Source organism: Lolium perenne, chromosome 7 (assembly GCF_019359855.2).
Source record: "Lolium perenne isolate Kyuss_39 chromosome 7, Kyuss_2.0, whole genome shotgun sequence".
Lineage (NCBI taxonomy): Eukaryota > Viridiplantae > Streptophyta > Magnoliopsida > Poales > Poaceae > Lolium > Lolium perenne.
In genome coordinates this window covers 149853846-149871137 of record NC_067250.2, presented here as the reverse complement: position 1 = coordinate 149871137, position 17292 = coordinate 149853846, and the positions used below count along the sequence as shown (strand labels likewise).

At 41.3% G+C, this 17292-nt stretch overlaps 1 protein-coding gene and 1 long non-coding RNA gene across 2 annotated transcripts; both read right to left on the bottom strand.

The window, feature by feature from the left end:
- Positions 1-488: 488 nt before the first annotated feature.
- LOC127300882 (uncharacterized) lies at positions 489-2891 on the bottom strand. The gene is made up of 3 exons (XR_007851622.2): positions 2817-2891; positions 2566-2656; positions 489-767 (listed from the first exon to the last, which is right to left on the bottom strand). It is a non-coding gene; the product is annotated as an uncharacterized lncRNA (long non-coding RNA).
- Positions 2892-8521: 5630 nt separating this feature from the next.
- On the bottom strand, positions 8522-16538 carry LOC127300881 (probable phospholipid-transporting ATPase 8). The gene is made up of 11 exons (XM_051331080.2): positions 16045-16538; positions 14023-15350; positions 13827-13937; positions 13274-13553; positions 12918-13006; positions 12680-12785; positions 11508-11714; positions 11271-11396; positions 10582-10680; positions 10067-10258; positions 8522-9222 (listed from the first exon to the last, which is right to left on the bottom strand). Exons 1-11 carry the CDS (start codon positions 16477-16479, stop codon positions 8713-8715), a joined length of 3483 nt encoding a protein of 1160 aa, XP_051187040.1. The 5' UTR covers positions 16480-16538; the 3' UTR covers positions 8522-8712.
- Positions 16539-17292: the final 754 nt, after the last annotated feature.

The window sequence follows — 17292 nt, the reverse complement described above, 5'->3', positions numbered from 1 at the left end:
CACAAAAAATCCATATATCAAAAGAACAAATGAAGCTACTAAACTGAATCCAAAAATCTTTGTTTCAACCAACCGACAGTATACATATTCTGTGATCAAAACAATATAATTTATATTTACTAAATGAGAAACATATTATCGACACTAAACTATAATCTAGAAGACACAACTCGAGCCATATACTCTCCATAATCATGGGCAAACAGGCAGCCAAATAAAATGATTAAGTCATTTACTGTACTGAACTCTATAAGCAGTCTCTGCAAACACAACCGTAAACCAAATCCATAAAAATCCACTATAAAACATAAACCTATAGCAGGTAAAAGATCAGATCAGAGTAGAAGCTAACCAAAAAGCCGAGGTCCCATGTAACGGTTTTTTTTGTACTGAAGTCGTTATTCATACTGCATATATATTAGAAATCCTCAACAGGAAACACCATAACATTCAACACATTTCAATTTCGGCGAGTTGCAACGAACCAGTAGAACAATGACGATAATGAAAATGACTTTATAATTCAGAAGATATATATTACATGTGGCTTACTGGTGCGTTGCAACCAATATGCCTTATACTTGACAAAATTCAGGTAAACCATACTCAAATTTTAAGTGAAAATCTAAAAAACAGTCATGCTCTTGATTCAATAACTGTGGTTGAACGTCAACATGAGTACCAACATCTAGATTGGTAGGTAGTAGCCTTCTTGGAGCTGTGTTGTATATGTTCTATTGTACTCATCACGCTCCAGGTCTGTCATCCTGAAATCACATACCCATGGTATGAGTAAGGATGGCAATTGAGCGGGTTTGGACGGATATAGGAAAATCAGATCCATGCCCAAATCCATCAGCCTCGCTCTGCCCCGCCCACGAAAGTATCCATGCATGGATGTCGCCCCAAATCCAAATCCGATGGATCCATGGATATTCATGCCCATAAAATTTGAGTACCATTTCAGTAATATTTCACTTGCATTTCATCAATAATAAGCTAACATGAATATTTTGGCAGCATTTCGACATTATTTCAGTAGCATTTCAGCCGTAATTATGTCGACAATTCATAGGAATATCAAAGCAACAATATATCACATTACCGAGGAGGCGGAGCAATCAACGAAGATCCACAGTCAATGCGGTCGGCGGAAGCCCTACCAGCACAAGGCGGTTCCGTGATTATTTAGAGTATAAAATCATTAAGGCTTAAATTAAGGGTTTGGTAATTTGGGTCTAAAAAGGACAACCAATCGTAGGTAAAATCGCATGTGTCCCACATGTCAGTTGGATATCCATCGAATATCCATGGAGCAAAAGCTCTGCCCGTGCCCGCTCCATGAATTATCGGATATCCACCCCATGAAATCCGTGGACACAACCAACCCTCCATACCCATGCCCGGCGGGTCGAATATCCGTGGATACCCGGATCCGTGGATAAAATTGTCATCGTGAGGTATGAGGATGTATTCTCACCTTCTCATACATGTTTTGACAGTCAATTAACATCTTGGAGCTCATGCTATTTATTGCTTATCTGCATCGTTCTATGCATCCAATTGTTTCCTAACTACAACAACGATGCATAAAGGCTAAAGGCAAAATAAAGGCACCAATGTATTTTTCAGATAGGTAAATGATTGTAAATCACTATTTTTTTGCGATGAATGATTGCATATGGCACTATGGCTCTCCAAAATAGTGGTTGGTGGCATATGGGTCATCTAATGGACTCACTTCTCTTTGATAGGATATCACAATATACTACATTCATTATTTTCCTGTCCATGTGATATAATGATACTTACATGCAACAACATGGGTAGTTGCATGCAGTGTTTCTCTAAATTTCCATATCAAGTCTAAAGCAAATTCTATTTGCAAAATAGTATGATTCTTGCTATACACAGACAGAAACCGACCACTAATCGATGGCCAGACTATAGAGTAGGAGTGCAGAGGAAAAAACAAAACAAAGTCGAGGAATAGTCGATGCTACACGTCGAGGGTTTCAGTAACGACCGCCGCCATTCTGTCGACGACATAGTTTAGATAGCCGCGATGGAGCAGAGTATATGAGCTTGATATTAGGGTATATTAGCTTCAGACATAGTGTGCACATGCGGATTTGCATTGCAATACCAAAAAATTATATCTCCTAAAAGGCACATTAGCTACACTTGAAATAGATCCAATTGTACATTATTTGTATTCCTATCAATTACACATGGCATATTAAATTCTTAGTTTCACAAAAGTAATGCAATTTACACTACCATACATTCTCAAGAATGGCATGGATAGATCTAAGTAGTAAGAACAATGAAAGTACAGGATTGTTCTTAAGGGTGTGCTCATAGCATACAAATCATAGCATCTTCAGTTCTATGATTATTTGCAGAATATATAGAACAATCCAAACAAAATAAAAAGCCAATATCCGAATCAATTATTTTGATTAAGTGCACACATCATAACGATCTGAGTTCCAACTTGATTACCACAATTACAGAACACATCATAAGTATTATTATCTTGAAGATATAGAGAAGGAATCTTACTTTTTTTTGTAGTACGCCCAAGCAACCAGCATGTGGTCCAATACTGAAATTTATGATGTTGTTGGTCCTTCCTCTCCTTTCCATTGTTCATCTTGCAGTAAGAATGGCATGATTAATAGAGATAAAGCTATAACATACTGTCATTCAAAGTATAAGTACTATTTCTGAATAGAAAATAGAGCACCTTGGACAAAACAAACAGCTGAACACAGCTTAAGAATCGCTCACAAGACGAAACAGAAGCAGCTCACCTGAGCTTCACAACAAGGAAAACACTGCAGCTGCCGGTGGGGGCGGACCGGATGCCGAGATACGCACCATCCACCATGTTGCCCCCAGCGGTCAGTCACGAGCACATTGTCACGCACCTTCGCCAGGACCATGATCCCCCGCACCAACATGCTGGCATTTTCCTGGAACTTGATCCTGGCTACCAAGGTCATCTTACACTTCAAACTTAATTTTGTAGAAGGCTCTCACCTAAGGACTAAAAATAGTCAATTAGTTGCACATACATACAAGAGGCACATTGAGTAATGAATAAAAACTTAAGGCCACAACAAAGCAACTTCCATAAGTACTTCATCAATATTACTTCATCGGAAATGTCAATAATCTTTGATTTATAAATCATACCTTCTTAGGAAGAAATGACGAGCGATATGCACCTTGGCATCGCTTGATATTCTTGTCTACAGTTTGCAAGCTCTTAAGGCTATTGAACTATTTACACAACCCAGTAGATTGGTCAAATTACAGGTATTTTAGAGAACACATGTATTAATGGCATTGAAACTTAGCATTGTCGCAAGAAATAATAGGATGTCTAGTGATAGAAAACTTTGAATTACTCTATTACACTTCCAATAATATAAAACTGAGGAGGCACACGGAAGTAAATCGAAAAATTTCACATCATGAGTGCCAAGTTCAACTTTTTGCTCCAAAAGTTTGATCGGCCAAGTTCAACAATTAAGTGCCAAATATTTTTATGCTACTCCATCTATGCAAGTGATCGGATAAAATATATCTGATGCTAGTAAGTACTATTCAAGAATGCAGTTCAAAGATTTGAAGAAAATACATGGATTTTGGCATTGCATCCTTATCCTCTATCACAAAGAGCTCTTCGCCTATCCTGCAATCGAATAAAAAATGACCATTCCAATGCAACTGAATATGTAATGTGAGGTTGTGAAGAACCAAACAATTTGCAAAGGGCAATGCATCGAGTGATCAGAGAGTGAGCTGCTATTCAGTCAATGGCGCTGATCGCAATTGATGGAGAAAATCAAGTTAAAAAATACAAAACAGGGAGAGCACATCCTTACTTCCGCTAATCTGCATGTGCAGGTTCAGTACCTACAACACCAAACTTATAGGCTCGGGCATTTCAGCATCATGAGTACTCCCTCCGTGGTTGATGGTGACAACCGCGACACGTGTTGGATGGCAAGGCGGTCACAACAAGGTTGACAATGTCTTTGCCTAAGTGATCCATATCCAATAATGGCAGGCTGCCATCCAAAATTTGAACTGTAAATAACCTCTAGATCAGAATTTAAAACAATTCGAGCAAAGAAGATAAACGATTTGTTATGTCTCATATCTCTGCTAAACTTGCAAATATAACTGTTCTACAGAGGCATTCCTCGAAAAATGGTCTCGAGATGGAACATATGGGCTGAGGAATGCACCTTTTGAAGAGGAGTTCAGAGGTACTTGTTGTACTTCATCCTCTATGACTCTTTGGATCCATCGTCATAATCATAATATTGAGGAAATAACTAAGCATGCAGGAATCAGCTAGAGGGAGGTTAATGGAACTCACTTCAAAATCACAAAATACACTTGGTAGTGTCATACTGTCATCTACACTCTGTAATGAAACGACCAAGCAAAGCAATCACAGAATAAAGTTGCTCCGTATCATCTAAACTTGGCCACAGTTTCAGGCTTGCAACTTCACCCAAAACACTTCTAATTAATTTGTGAGGAAGAGTCACTCATTGTATCACTCACGCATCATAGCAAGTAGTAGCGCTGGTTCTAGTTGATTGCTTCCGTTCAGTTATTGATACAAGAATCTAAGTATATACTCGCAGAAAACAACAGTTTTGCTGAAGATGGGTACATTCTTTTACAGAAAACAACAATCCATTATAGACAATAAAAAAAATGCTGCAGACAATTCCAATTCATATGATGCTGAATGGCTTTACCAATTGTAATGGTCACTGATGGGTTAAAAGCACATAGGCACTCCCCATACCACAGGTATATAATGTCCTAAATACATTTGGAACAGGCGCTTTACATCAAAATGCAGGTAGGAGTATCAGGGAATTAAGGCGCACGCGAGGAAAGGGGAAATTTAGCAATCTATGAACCATAACAATGACAGCTCGCGTGGGTAGTTTAGCAATCAATGAATCAAAACAGCGAGATCAAGTGGGTAATTCAGAAATCTGTGAATTAGAATGACGAGACTTCTCAAAATTCCAAACTCAGACAACTAACTCATGGCTGCGCACAAATGCAGATCCACCACTCTGAACACTGATTTCGTATCGGCCCTTCCTCTCCATGGCCATATCCTGCAACAATCAAATCATAGCAGAATCCAATCAGATCGAAAGAAAAGACGGAAAGGGGTGCTCGTGCTAAAAAAATGCAAGCTTTCGGATGGGGGGCAGATCAGACAACAACCTTGGTGAAGGGCCTCGGCATTGTTCATGCTTGTGGTCGTCATCGGCGCCACGCCAGCGCTGACCTTCACCAGTACAGGCAGGTTGGGCAACGCGCTCCAGCCAGATCAAAACCACACGACGAGGACAAGCAGGCCGGCCGACATCAGGGTCGCCACCCGCGGCAGGGGCGAGCTCGGCCGGGGTCACGGAAACGCCCCCACGGCCTCAGAGCCACCAGCGCCATCTCTTCCCCCTCCTTTACTCTGCAATGGCTGCCCCCGGTGGAAAATTGAAGGTGTGGCTCGTGGGAACGGATCGCACGCGTTGTCCCTGCGCCTCGCCAAGATCGCCATGGGTTTGCTCCTCCCCGTCAACACGGATGGATGTGTGATTTGTCGTGGGATCGTGGGAATCGTGGGTCCGAAGAGCGGTTTCCCCCGATTTCTTCAAAGAGCGGTTTTGCGACTGGCCGAAGTGGGCGACGTACCATGGGACACCACCGCTACAGCTTTAATATAGTAACTAAGCATGCAGGAATCAGCTAGAGGGAGGTTAATGGAACTCACTTCAAAATCACAAAATACACTTGGTAGTGTCATACTGTCATCTACACTCTGTAATGAAACGACCAAGCAAAGCAATCACAGAATAAAGTTGCTCCGTATCATCTAAACTTGGCCACAGTTTCAGGCTTGCAACTTCACCCAAAACACTTCTAATTAATTTGTGAGGAAGAGTCACTCATTGTATCACTCACGCATCATAGCAAGTAGTAGCGCTGGTTCTAGTTGATTGCTTCCGTTCAGTTATTTTTTTTTTGAATTTTTTCCGTTCAGTTATTGATACAAGAATCTAAGTATATACTCGCAGAAAACAACAAGTTTGCTGAAGATGGGTACATTCTTTTACAGAAAACAACAATCCATTATAGACAATAAAAAAAAATGCTGCAGACAATTCCAATTCATATGATGCTGAATGGCTTTACCAATTGTAATGGTCACTGATGGGTTAAAAGCACATAGGCACTCCCCATACCACAGGTATATAATGTCCTAAATACATTTGGAACAGGCGCTTTACATCAAAATGCAGGTAGGAGTATCAGGGAATTAAGGCGCACGCGAGGAAAGGGGAAATTTAGCAATCTATGAACCATAACAATGACAGCTCGCGTGGGTAGTTTAGCAATCAATGAATCAAAACAGCGAGATCAAGTGGGTAATTCAGAAATCCGTGAATTAGAATGACGAGACTTCTCAAAATTCCAAACTCAGACAACTAACTCATGGCTGCGCACAAATGCAGATCCACCACTCTGAACACTGATTTCGTATCGGCCCTTCCTCTCCATGGCCATATCCTGCAACAATCAAATCATAGCAGAATCCAATCAGATCGAAAGAAAAGACGGAAAGGGGTGCTCGTGCTAAAAAAATGCAAGCTTTCGGATGGGGGGCAGATCAGACAACAACCTTGGTGAAGGGCCTCGGCATTGTTCATGCTTGTGGTCGTCATCGGCGCCACGCCAGCGCTGACCTTCACCAGTACAGGCAGGTTGGGCAACGCGCTCCAGCCAGATCAAAACCACACGACGAGGACAAGCAGGCCGGCCGACATCAGGGTCGCCACCCGCGGCAGGGGCGAGCTCGGCCGGGGTCACGGAAACGCCCCCACGACCTCAGAGCCACCAGCGCCATCTCTTCCCCCTCCTTTACTCTGCAATGGCTGCCCCCGGTGGAAAATTGAAGGTGTGGCTCGTGGGAACGGATCGCACGCGTTGTCCCTGCGCCTCGCCAGGATCGCCATGGGTTTGCTCCTCCCCGTCAACACGGATGGATGTGTGATTTGTCGTGGGATCGTGGGAATCGTGGGTCCGAAGAGCGGTTTCCCCCGATTTCTTCAAAGAGCGGTTTTGCGACTGGCCGAAGTGGGCGACGTACCATGGGACACCACCGCTACAGCTTTAATATAGTAGAGATCTAGCCAAAGGACATAAAAGGAACTACACGAAATGAAAAATAACTAATGTCTGCTATACGTGGTTAGGAAAGTGGATGTACATCCCAGTTTATAGGAACATAAATTTGGGTTCATATATTTCTAAGAAAAATATCACTGTAGAGGCTTCCCCTGCCATATTCCTTTTTTAAAAAAAATCAAAGTGAATTGCCATGTTTCTTTTACTGATTGTGGTATTGTTCGTGTTACACACAAACGTGTAAAGAATTTTTGGTTGTATTTTATAACTGTTTATTTTAGATTCTTTCTTCTTGACCTGTGTGCTGAACCAAAAAATATTTCTTAGACCCTTTAAACTCCAAACACCGCACTTTTTTGTTACCAAATGTTAATGATGTCTCATGCAGGCCGTCCCACACGATGGTCCCATTGTTGGGTTCGACATCTTTGGACTAACAAAAAGACCCGTATCGTATTTAACGATTTTAAACACCACCCACTTTCCGACAAAAAATATACTTGTATGGAATATGTTCGTAGCAATCCCCCATAGAATAATCGCGAATTCCGGGTAACTGGCCAAGCTGCTAAAGTAGCTAAAGTAGTGATAAATCCTGTCAATAAAATAGATCCTAATGAAAGTCCATCGATTCCCGATCTCCAGTGGAAATCGAAGATATCTATCCATTTATAATCCTTCTTTAATTGGATTAAAGGATCCTCCAATTAGAAATGATAGCAGAATGTTCCTAGATTTAGACTGACATAGACGGTTGTCAGAACCTATCGTACAAGGAGGGAGAATCCGAAAAAGGGGTATACCAAAATGAATGTCGATGCTTCTTTCTTGGCTGGGCAATATACACAAGCAACAAGAGCACTGATCAAGGATGCCGAGGGTTTGTTCATTTCTTTTTGTAACCGCATATTTACTTTTATATCAGATGAAGCACATGCTCTTTGCGATGGCCTTCTTTTAGCGGTTCAAGTTGGATGTACCAACCTGGTTGTTAATAGTGATTTTATGTATGTTATAACGACCAATCGATCATGATGGTGGCAATTCAACCAGGTCAGCGGTTGGTTATCTATGAGGAATGCTCCTTTCTAGCTCGAGGCGTTGCTCATGTAATGTTTTGTTATAGTCATATGGAAAGCAACAAGGTAGCTCATGTTCTAGCGAGTAAGGCGGAAGGACCTCAGCCGATTGTTTGGCTTGAGGATCCGCCTGAGTTTGCTGTTGCAACATGTAACGGAATTTACTGCTCAAAATTCCTCCCGTCTAGCAATAGGCCTGTCAAGAGTTACTATAACTTGGCTATATCTTTTTAGGTATGAACCCAGGTATGTACATAATCTAATTCTAATGCATGGAGTAGCAATCCTTGTTTGATAAAGTATTTACTGTGTAAAATATCATGCTCTAGAAAGTGAACCACGATGCATGTTATATTGACAGCCGCTGTCTCCATAAAGTTACTTCACTAGCCTTCCATCACCAGCCTTTTGAGTTAGTTCTCTGGACTCGCTCATGGTCCTGTGGGTAAAATAATGAACACGTAATCTTGTAGAGGAAGAACGGGAGCAAGGCTGTGACGACAATGACTAGGGTTGATAGCCAGTACAGTGGGCTCGACGCACAAGCTTCCCAGAAAACGTGATAGGCTGTGGTAGATATCACTGCAGGGAATGAGCCATAGATGATCAGAAATGTGTACCAAATCAGTATGCTGCCCCAGATGACGAAATGCTGTATCCAGGTGAAGTAGCTGATGTAGAGTGCTAATTGGCAATTGACGGTCCACACCACACAAGTGTACATGGTAACTCCAAGGATGTCAAACCCAGCAACACGACCATCCTGTCGGACAGCCTGAATGAGAACAGCATTGAGAGCACCAAAGAATATTATGATTGAACAGCACAGTCCGTTTAGCATCCAGCTGAGTATACGAGACCAGCTGAAGAATATATTATTCACACCATCTTGATGTAACGAAGGGACCTGCAATATGCAAAAGAGAGATGATCAACAATTGGTTGAGAGGATCAAAAGCACTGAACACAACTCCAAGTAAGCTCATATGTACACCATGACCAGATTAGTCTGCCAAGATTCGAAGATAAACTGTAAGTGTAAACTGTTAGCTAAGATCATTTGGGCACAGATTTGATTCACCTTCATCATTTTTACACACAATACCACCATTATCTATGTGGAATCTCCAATGTACTCTACCTAATTAAGCGTGTATTCTCTTTCTCTTCCTTCTCTATGTAGAGTTCTCTTGATGATTAGAGAAAAATACTACTATGCACTCCCTCCATTCCAGATTTCTTATCATTGTTTTGGTTCAAATTTGAACTAAAACCACGACAAGAATTATGGAACGGAGAAAGTACATGCACTGAACTTCTGCAATCAACATGATCGTAAATGTGTAGAGTGGGCTTAATGATGATTCGACGACAATTAACGGCTTCATTTTATAGCACGTGAAACAGCCATTTCGTTTAAAAAGACACGACATTCAACTGAATTGACGTGATGATCCAGCTATCAGTGCCTCAGTTAACTACTGCATCTGGCTAACAAACTGTCATTAACATAATGTCACTTGATCATGCAGAGTCATGTTCACTACCTGTCATGATCAACCTTTTTCATGTGGAAATTCATAAGTGCATGTACATCTAAACAAAAGAAGACTACATTGTCAAGGTTACACATAATTCTAATTCTACGTAGACTAAGAAACATCACGCCAGACAATTCATCATCAAAATTACTTATGTAACTCATGCGCATATAAAATAATTAAAGTATTCTTATACAAGAAACTAAGTACCTCGAGACAAACACTGGAAGAGACATCTTTATTGAAAACACCTAGAGCAATGACAGGGAGAGATGTGAAGGCAACATTGTAAAAAGATATGAACCAATCATTGTAACCAGGCTGAGCTGAGAACATGGCATGCGCCTCAAACCAGAAAAGTGTGAAGCCAAATGTGATGTTCTTGAAGAAAAAATAGCATATCTGTTGATAGCAAAAAGCGAATATAGACTGATCAGATATTGCAAGTGCTCATTTCATACTTCAAAGTGCAGAATAACATATTCAAGAATTCGATTATGACACATTTGAAATTTTGCTACTTCACAGTGCAGAATAACACGTTTAAGATCTCTAATAAAAACACTTTAAAGTAAGAATCAACATCAAAACTGAACATGCAGCCTCCTGGGAGAACTAGATATTTGCTCCCAAAAAGATACCCTTGAGTAGGTGGGTCTATCAGATAAAACTGTTGTAATTCACAAAGAAGCAGAAGACAATAAACAAAAATGAAAGAACTTTACCATAGCTGCAATACGGCGATAACACCAGTGACCATGCACAAGGAGTAACCGCTCTAGGAAACGAAACTGAGCTATTGCAAAGTCACTTGCCATCACAGCCTACAACACAAAGCAGCATCACATGTTGGTTTTAAGGAAGCAGATATAAGAAAAAATTAAATACTCTCAGCAAAACTGTTCAAAACTTTGAGTTCAGCTGGAAGCACTGTTTGTCAAGAATAATTTTTCATCGGACACAAAGTTATAAGCATCTGACCAACTCAAGGACGAGCGAATCTTAAAAAAATGCAACTTAGATGATAGAAAATGGGTGTAGATCATTGTTTCCATCAATCTACTCTTTAATTTGACCTCTCGTGAACCACACTAAGAAAGCTCCCATGGAAATAGATGCAGAAGCCTTTCATATACCACCAGAGGTCAAACAAACCTTAAAAGATGGCACATGAAGTGCTATAGACAAAATACAAATAACAAAAAATACAGCACCTAAGATCAAGAACCATGGTCAACTGGTCATTATTAGCAAGGTCTAGTTTCTTTCAAGGAAAGGTAATTTTAGTTAGGATTTATACAAAGACTAGATACATTGTTGTTTCAGTTCCTTTGTGCTGTATTTCAAGAATCAAACATAGGCAAAAAAAAAATCATAACAAGCTATTACTGACAGGACTAAAAAAAGGTCAGACCTGCATTCCTTCAGCACCACTTATTCCAACACCAATATCAGCCTCCTGTAGCATACCGACGTCATTCGCTCCATCGCCTATAGCTAGTGTAGTTTTCTCTGTCTTTGTTTTAACCAACCTGGTGATCTGCAATTCTTCCAAATGGCTAAGTACTATATAGATAGAAAAATAAAAGTACCAGCATTATATTGTTAAAAAATGATTAAACAAGAGCAATGACTACTGGCTTTTACTCACCAGTGCTTTCTGTTTAGGAGACATGCGACAACATAAAACAGATGCACAATCAACAGCTAGATCCAGAAATGAGTCCTTAAGGCTACCCGTAAGAGCATATGTTAGAGCATTGCCATCAATGATGAGAGCAAACGGAGTTGAAGTTCCTTTCAGTGAAATTTTCCTTCGAGCATCTTGTAATTTTCTGTCGATTTGTTCATACGGAACCTATATGAGTCAATACAGACAGTAAGAAACAGCAGAACACACACAGATGAACTGATCCTGTAGATCTTTTTTGCATGAAATTTTCGATATAAAGATGGTACAGAAATCTACATTTACTGTCCTCATATATGTAAACCTATCTTTCGACTAGGCTAGTATGTTTGAGAATATCTTTAAAAATCTGCATTTATTTCTGAGTTAGTAATCGGCCCAAAGTGCCTTATACCTCTAAATAGATGTAAAATACAAGTGGCACCCTGACAGATGATGCACTAGGCTTACTCTACATCCTACAAACCAGCCCCATCTTGTACGATCTCGCTTTCGCCTCGAGTTATGAGTTTAGGCGTAGCTTTTTCTCCCCACTATGTACTGCTACTCTAACGCTTACTGAACTGCTGCTCTCAAAGTAACTTTGATTTGCCAAGTTGTAGATGAAACAACTAACCATGCTGCTACAACCATTAGCACAAAAAGTAACCAACATTTATTTTCACAAATTATTTTGTTTTATGAATAGAAGGGGTGTTATTACTCATAACACCTCCTCAGTCATGTCTTTTGTTCCACAGCTTCACCATGCACCAGCAGAAGCGCGTATTGGAGTGAGAACTATGTACTCCACCATGATGCACCGTCCAGAATGAGCTCTCATGACGGCACACTGGCATGGACGGAATTTATGTTGATGGTCTTAGGTGATGAGACCCAATTAGGATTCAGCACAAATGGGGATCAGGGATTGAGGAAGATGAACAGTGTTTCCGCCTCTGTTTTCTCCCCTTAGATGTAGGTTGAGCACTTTATACGGTACAATGGTAAGTGGGGCAGTCTGACTAAATCATGGTGCTTTTACTTTACATATGTACATTTAAAGAGAAATATGCACAGGAAACCAATCAATTGTCTACACATACAGGCAAGTAGAAGGAGAAAAAACATGTTTCCTTTCTGTAGTTACATACCATTCTGCTGCCTTCCTGGCTGCATCCCTCAGGAGCATTTGCCCCTGAGTTGTCCAGTGTTACAAAAAATGTCTCCATCTCCTTCCTCAGTAGGTTGCAAGAATAACTACATATCAAGGACCAATACACATAAAATATTGAGGTAATAAGATCTCAGTTTTCAGTGTAACAACGCATCTAAATTTAAGGTAATAAGATCTCAGTTCTCAGGAATGTAGAAAACATATATGGAGCTAACCCTATGTTGACAGCTGTTTCCAATTTGTCTCCAGTTAAAATCCAGATCTTAATTCCAGCTTGTGCAAGTTTGTGAATACACTCTGGAACCTGCAAGAATTTAGTGTGAATTGAGCATGTAGAACGAAAGAGTTAGATAGTCTGCGTAAGCAAGGAAAAATTCAGGAGGAAAGGTCATCAACAGATATCAGAGCAACTGAACAAGTGAAGTACGAGAAGCGAGACTATGTGAAAGTTATTTTGTACAGGACAAGAGAGCTGCTACTCTGAAGGAATAAAAACAAAGTAGGATGGTATATATTCAAATAAATAAAATACTCTTCAGAAAATAAGAAGCCCACAGGAAAATCAATATACCCCATTTTGCAGTCTGTCCTCAACAGCAGTAGCACCTAAGAGAACCAAATCTTTCTCAATATCTTCCGATGCCTTCTCCACAGCTGCATCATGATCGGTATGTATAGAATTCTTGGCTGATGAGTACTCCTTATTCCAAGCAGCATACTCTTCCTCGGCAAGTTCCCGACATGCAAGTGCCAGGGTCCGCAGTCCTGCTTCTGAATATTCTTCGATGTGCCGCTTTGTATGGGTCACACAAGGTTTTTCATTATCCTTAGAGAGCCTTTCCAGTATTACACTGAAGCAGAAGGATACCGAGACAAAATTAAAGATGTATTAGTAAAACTTTTAGAAGCCAGAACAATCTTAGCATGTCTATTATCCTGCAAGATAATGTGATTTATGTAATGTAGAAATAAGACCAGGTTGGAGGCTTGAACCAATTATTCTTATGCTGTTGGGCATTTAATCAGCCAATAATGCAGAGAAATGATAAATTGCTACAAAATTACTACTACTTCATAGCTCATAGAAAATTTTCATCACACATCAGAAATTCAGAATACCACACCTGTCAGCTCCTTTGCAGAACAGAAATAGCCGACCCTCTTCTGTCCTCAGAATAACAGACATTCTCTTCCGGGCACTGCTAAACTCTAAGATGTTGAGTACCTTATATGTTCTGAAATACAAATTAGGTATCATATACAAGTTAAATGTCAACACTTGGAAAAATAAGCACAAAACACAGTGGGAAAGATAAGTACCTATCCACTTTTCTACCTAAGACAGGATCATACTCGTGCACCGATATGGCTGTCTGCGTCCTACTAAAAAATTCAAAGCCAAATTCTCTTGCAGCTGTAACAAGAGCTCCTTCATCAGGAGACTCAGCTTCATAAGATATCTCGACAGAATTTTTTTCTGTCACTGGAATTGTAGTGTGACAAACAGCTAATACACGAAAGAACATCTCTATAGCATCTCGACGGCTTTCTTTGGTCCATTCTCCATTCATCAAACGACCATCAGTGAAGTTAAATCCCTTGACTGATCTTTTAGATTTAGTTGAATCCTTACGAACATTATAGCCAGATGCTTCCTCTATTCCTCCGTAAGAAATGTCCACTTCCGTAAGGCTGTCCCCATAGGCAACACCAGCAATGGAACATTTGACGAACTCCATCGAATTGCATGTCAAGGTTCCTGTTTTGTCAGAGAGTATAGTATGGACTTGACCAAGTTCCTCATTTAAATTTGATGTACGAGCCCTTGCTGGTTTATCAGATTCTTCGCAATACATATGTTGGTCTTGGTTTATGAAAGTACTCTGTAAGACTTTTACCATTTCTATTGATATGTACAATGAAATAGGCACCAAGCACACATACAACATTAGACTTGTCAGAAAATGGCAAAAGGCTGCAAATGATGCTCTGTTTGGATCAAAGAATATACTGGATTGATCTGGTCTTAGGTACCATGCATAGCTTCCTGGATTTAATTCAGCCTTCGTCTTAATCCCAAAGAAAATTGACCCAAAAGACGCAATAAAGAGGAGAATTGCAAACAGAAGATAAACTATTTTGTCCATTCTCCGCTCAACAGAACTCCTCTTCGATGGTGGCTCCGTTGCATTCTGCATTACCTTAGTTTCATGCCCCGTAAATATTACAGTGCCATATACGAAGTTTGTATTCCGAAGCTTTGAGCCCCTTAGCAAGATCTGCTGTGGAGATAGAGGATATTGTTGCTCACCGTAGTACAGTGTCCCTAGGAAAGAGTATAATTTCTCATTTGGATCCTCACATTGTATGAAAGCCTTGAAACTGTGAAAAGAGTGCTCCTCACTCAAGCCCACAGTCACGTCCAATGATTGTTTTCGCTTTAAGTTAGTCTCTCCATCTAGATTCATTGTTTCAACATAACACATTCCATTATCATGGCACGAAGAAAGCAGAAGAAGATCCGCAGGGAAGAACTCGTCTTTTTTCACTTTAACTATGTCACCAACTTGGAGCTTCTTCCATTCTGTTTCATGAAAGGATTGGACCCCATCAAACACCTCAACCTTCCTATTGTTCACTTCTACGTCCTAACCAAAACAAAACAAGCTTTAGTCAAACAATTACGAATATGAGCGACATATACTGCTGATGGAGTGGCAACATTCTTTGCTGTAAGGGATAATACATTAGGGGAGGAACCACACATGGGAGCAATAGACAACAGGGGAACCACACCATACGGGAACTATACCCATATCCTGGAGCAATAAACAAGCCCACCTTCTGCCTATGATACTAACCATCAATTTATAAATCCAGTATCAGGAACTACTGTACTACTTGTCAGGATTATTCGAAACAGATCATATCTTTGCTTTGCAGCACACAGACAGACAATTCCTGACTGACACTCCAATGCCTTCACCATATCTCGAAATATTATTTAAAACACCCAGGATCACTACCTAGTAGCAGTACCTATTTTATACTGACGGGCAGGAGAACTCGGGATCTAGCAGAAAACATACATTACTACATTCACGATATGAACGAACCCAGCTCAGAACTCAGGATCAGAACAACCAAGTGACCCCTGACCAGAAAGGAACAAGCGAGTCGTGAACAATCTAATGCGCTCATATTTCTTCACCCATTGCATTTTCCCGCAAGTAACAACGCAACGGGATAAGCAACTTCCAGTGCCTCAACTGACTCGATGCAAAGGCCGGAGCTTTTCGGGGAAAAAAGAAGTGCCTCAACTGGCAAAGCAACCGCACGCACCTGCTGCTTTCGGCGCCAGTCCTCGACCGCCTCCTTGGCCATTGCGGCGGACACTACGACGACGAGCGGGAGAAGGACGGAGACGGCGCGGTATGGCGCGAGCGGGCTGAAGGAGACGAAGGCGACGACGAGGAAGAAGCAGTTGGCGACGCGGCGGAACTGCTCGAAGAGCGACTTGGGGAGAAAGCTGGCGGCCGTGTACTTGGTGGTCGATATCGCGTTCCCCGGGTAGGAGGAGAGGCCGTCGCCATCGGCAGTTCCCGAGGCGGAGGCGGAGGCGGAGGAGCGGGCGTTGCATCGGACGGCGCGGGAAAATCCCGGTGCGGACGCGGCCGGTCCGGTGGCGGGAGAGGGGGAGGAGGTGGAAGGCGTGGGGGCGACGACGGCGAGCTCGACGAGGGGGCGGTCGTCGGCGTCGGTGGTGGAGGCGCGCATGGTCGGTGTGGCGAGTGAGGGGAGGATCTGGACAGGGAGAAGAGGGGGGCCGGTGTGAAGAAAGAGGACGGCATGGGTCATGGGTGGGACCCACCTGCCGCCTGCATCTTCGTACCGTACAACGTGGCCACGCGCTTTGTCTTATTTTCTCCCTTGCGCTTTTTCTTTTCGACAAACAAGTTTTCATTTTCAAAAATGAAGTTTTGATCGTTTTTATTTGGCCAGAACAGATGACAAAAGTCGCACGCCATGTGAATTTCTTTTTGGGCAAACGGATGGACACATTTTTGGTGTTAAGGTGACATTATCACCAAACCGGTTTATTGAGCCATACGGTTAACACAAGAAAAGCAGTTCAACAAGTTGGTTCGCTTCTTTTTTGTAATCGTAGGATTTTTCAACAACTACAATTATATGGGACCGTGTGGCGGATTTGTGAGGGAAAACTTTTCCGAGAGTATAAAACTGTGGAACCTAGTAGGACCCCGATTTCACAAACTACAATAAAGTGTAGTGGTTTCAAGAATTTTTACTTTTTCTTCGAACCAACATCATAATATGCACGGTCTTGGATGTAACCTTTAAATCGAAAATCCAGTCAATCTTCACAGTGGCACTTATCTCACTGTTACAATGTTGCGAATTTTAATATCGTCTTGCACTAGGTGGAGCATCGTTTATTAGAAGCCTTGTACACACAATTTGGTAAAAGTATCCACCATGGTATTTATCAGAAACACACGGAGTCTAAGCAATACAAAAGCTAATGGAAATAAAATAAAACTTAAGTAGAGTATTTTGTATTTTCATATT

Bases quoted from the DNA above. Each gene is read 5' to 3' on its own strand.
- LOC127300881 (XM_051331080.2), bottom strand. From the start codon at position 16,479: ATGCGCGCCTCCACCACCGACGCCGACGACCGCCCCCTCGTCGAGCTC. The intron at 13,938-14,022 runs GTACTTATCTTT...TTTGTATTTCAG, and splicing joins TTAGGTAGAAAAGTGGATAG to AACATATAAGGTACTCAACA. The intron at 11,397-11,507 runs GTGAGTAAAAGC...GAAGAATTGCAG, and splicing joins CTCCTAAACAGAAAGCACTG to ATCACCAGGTTGGTTAAAAC.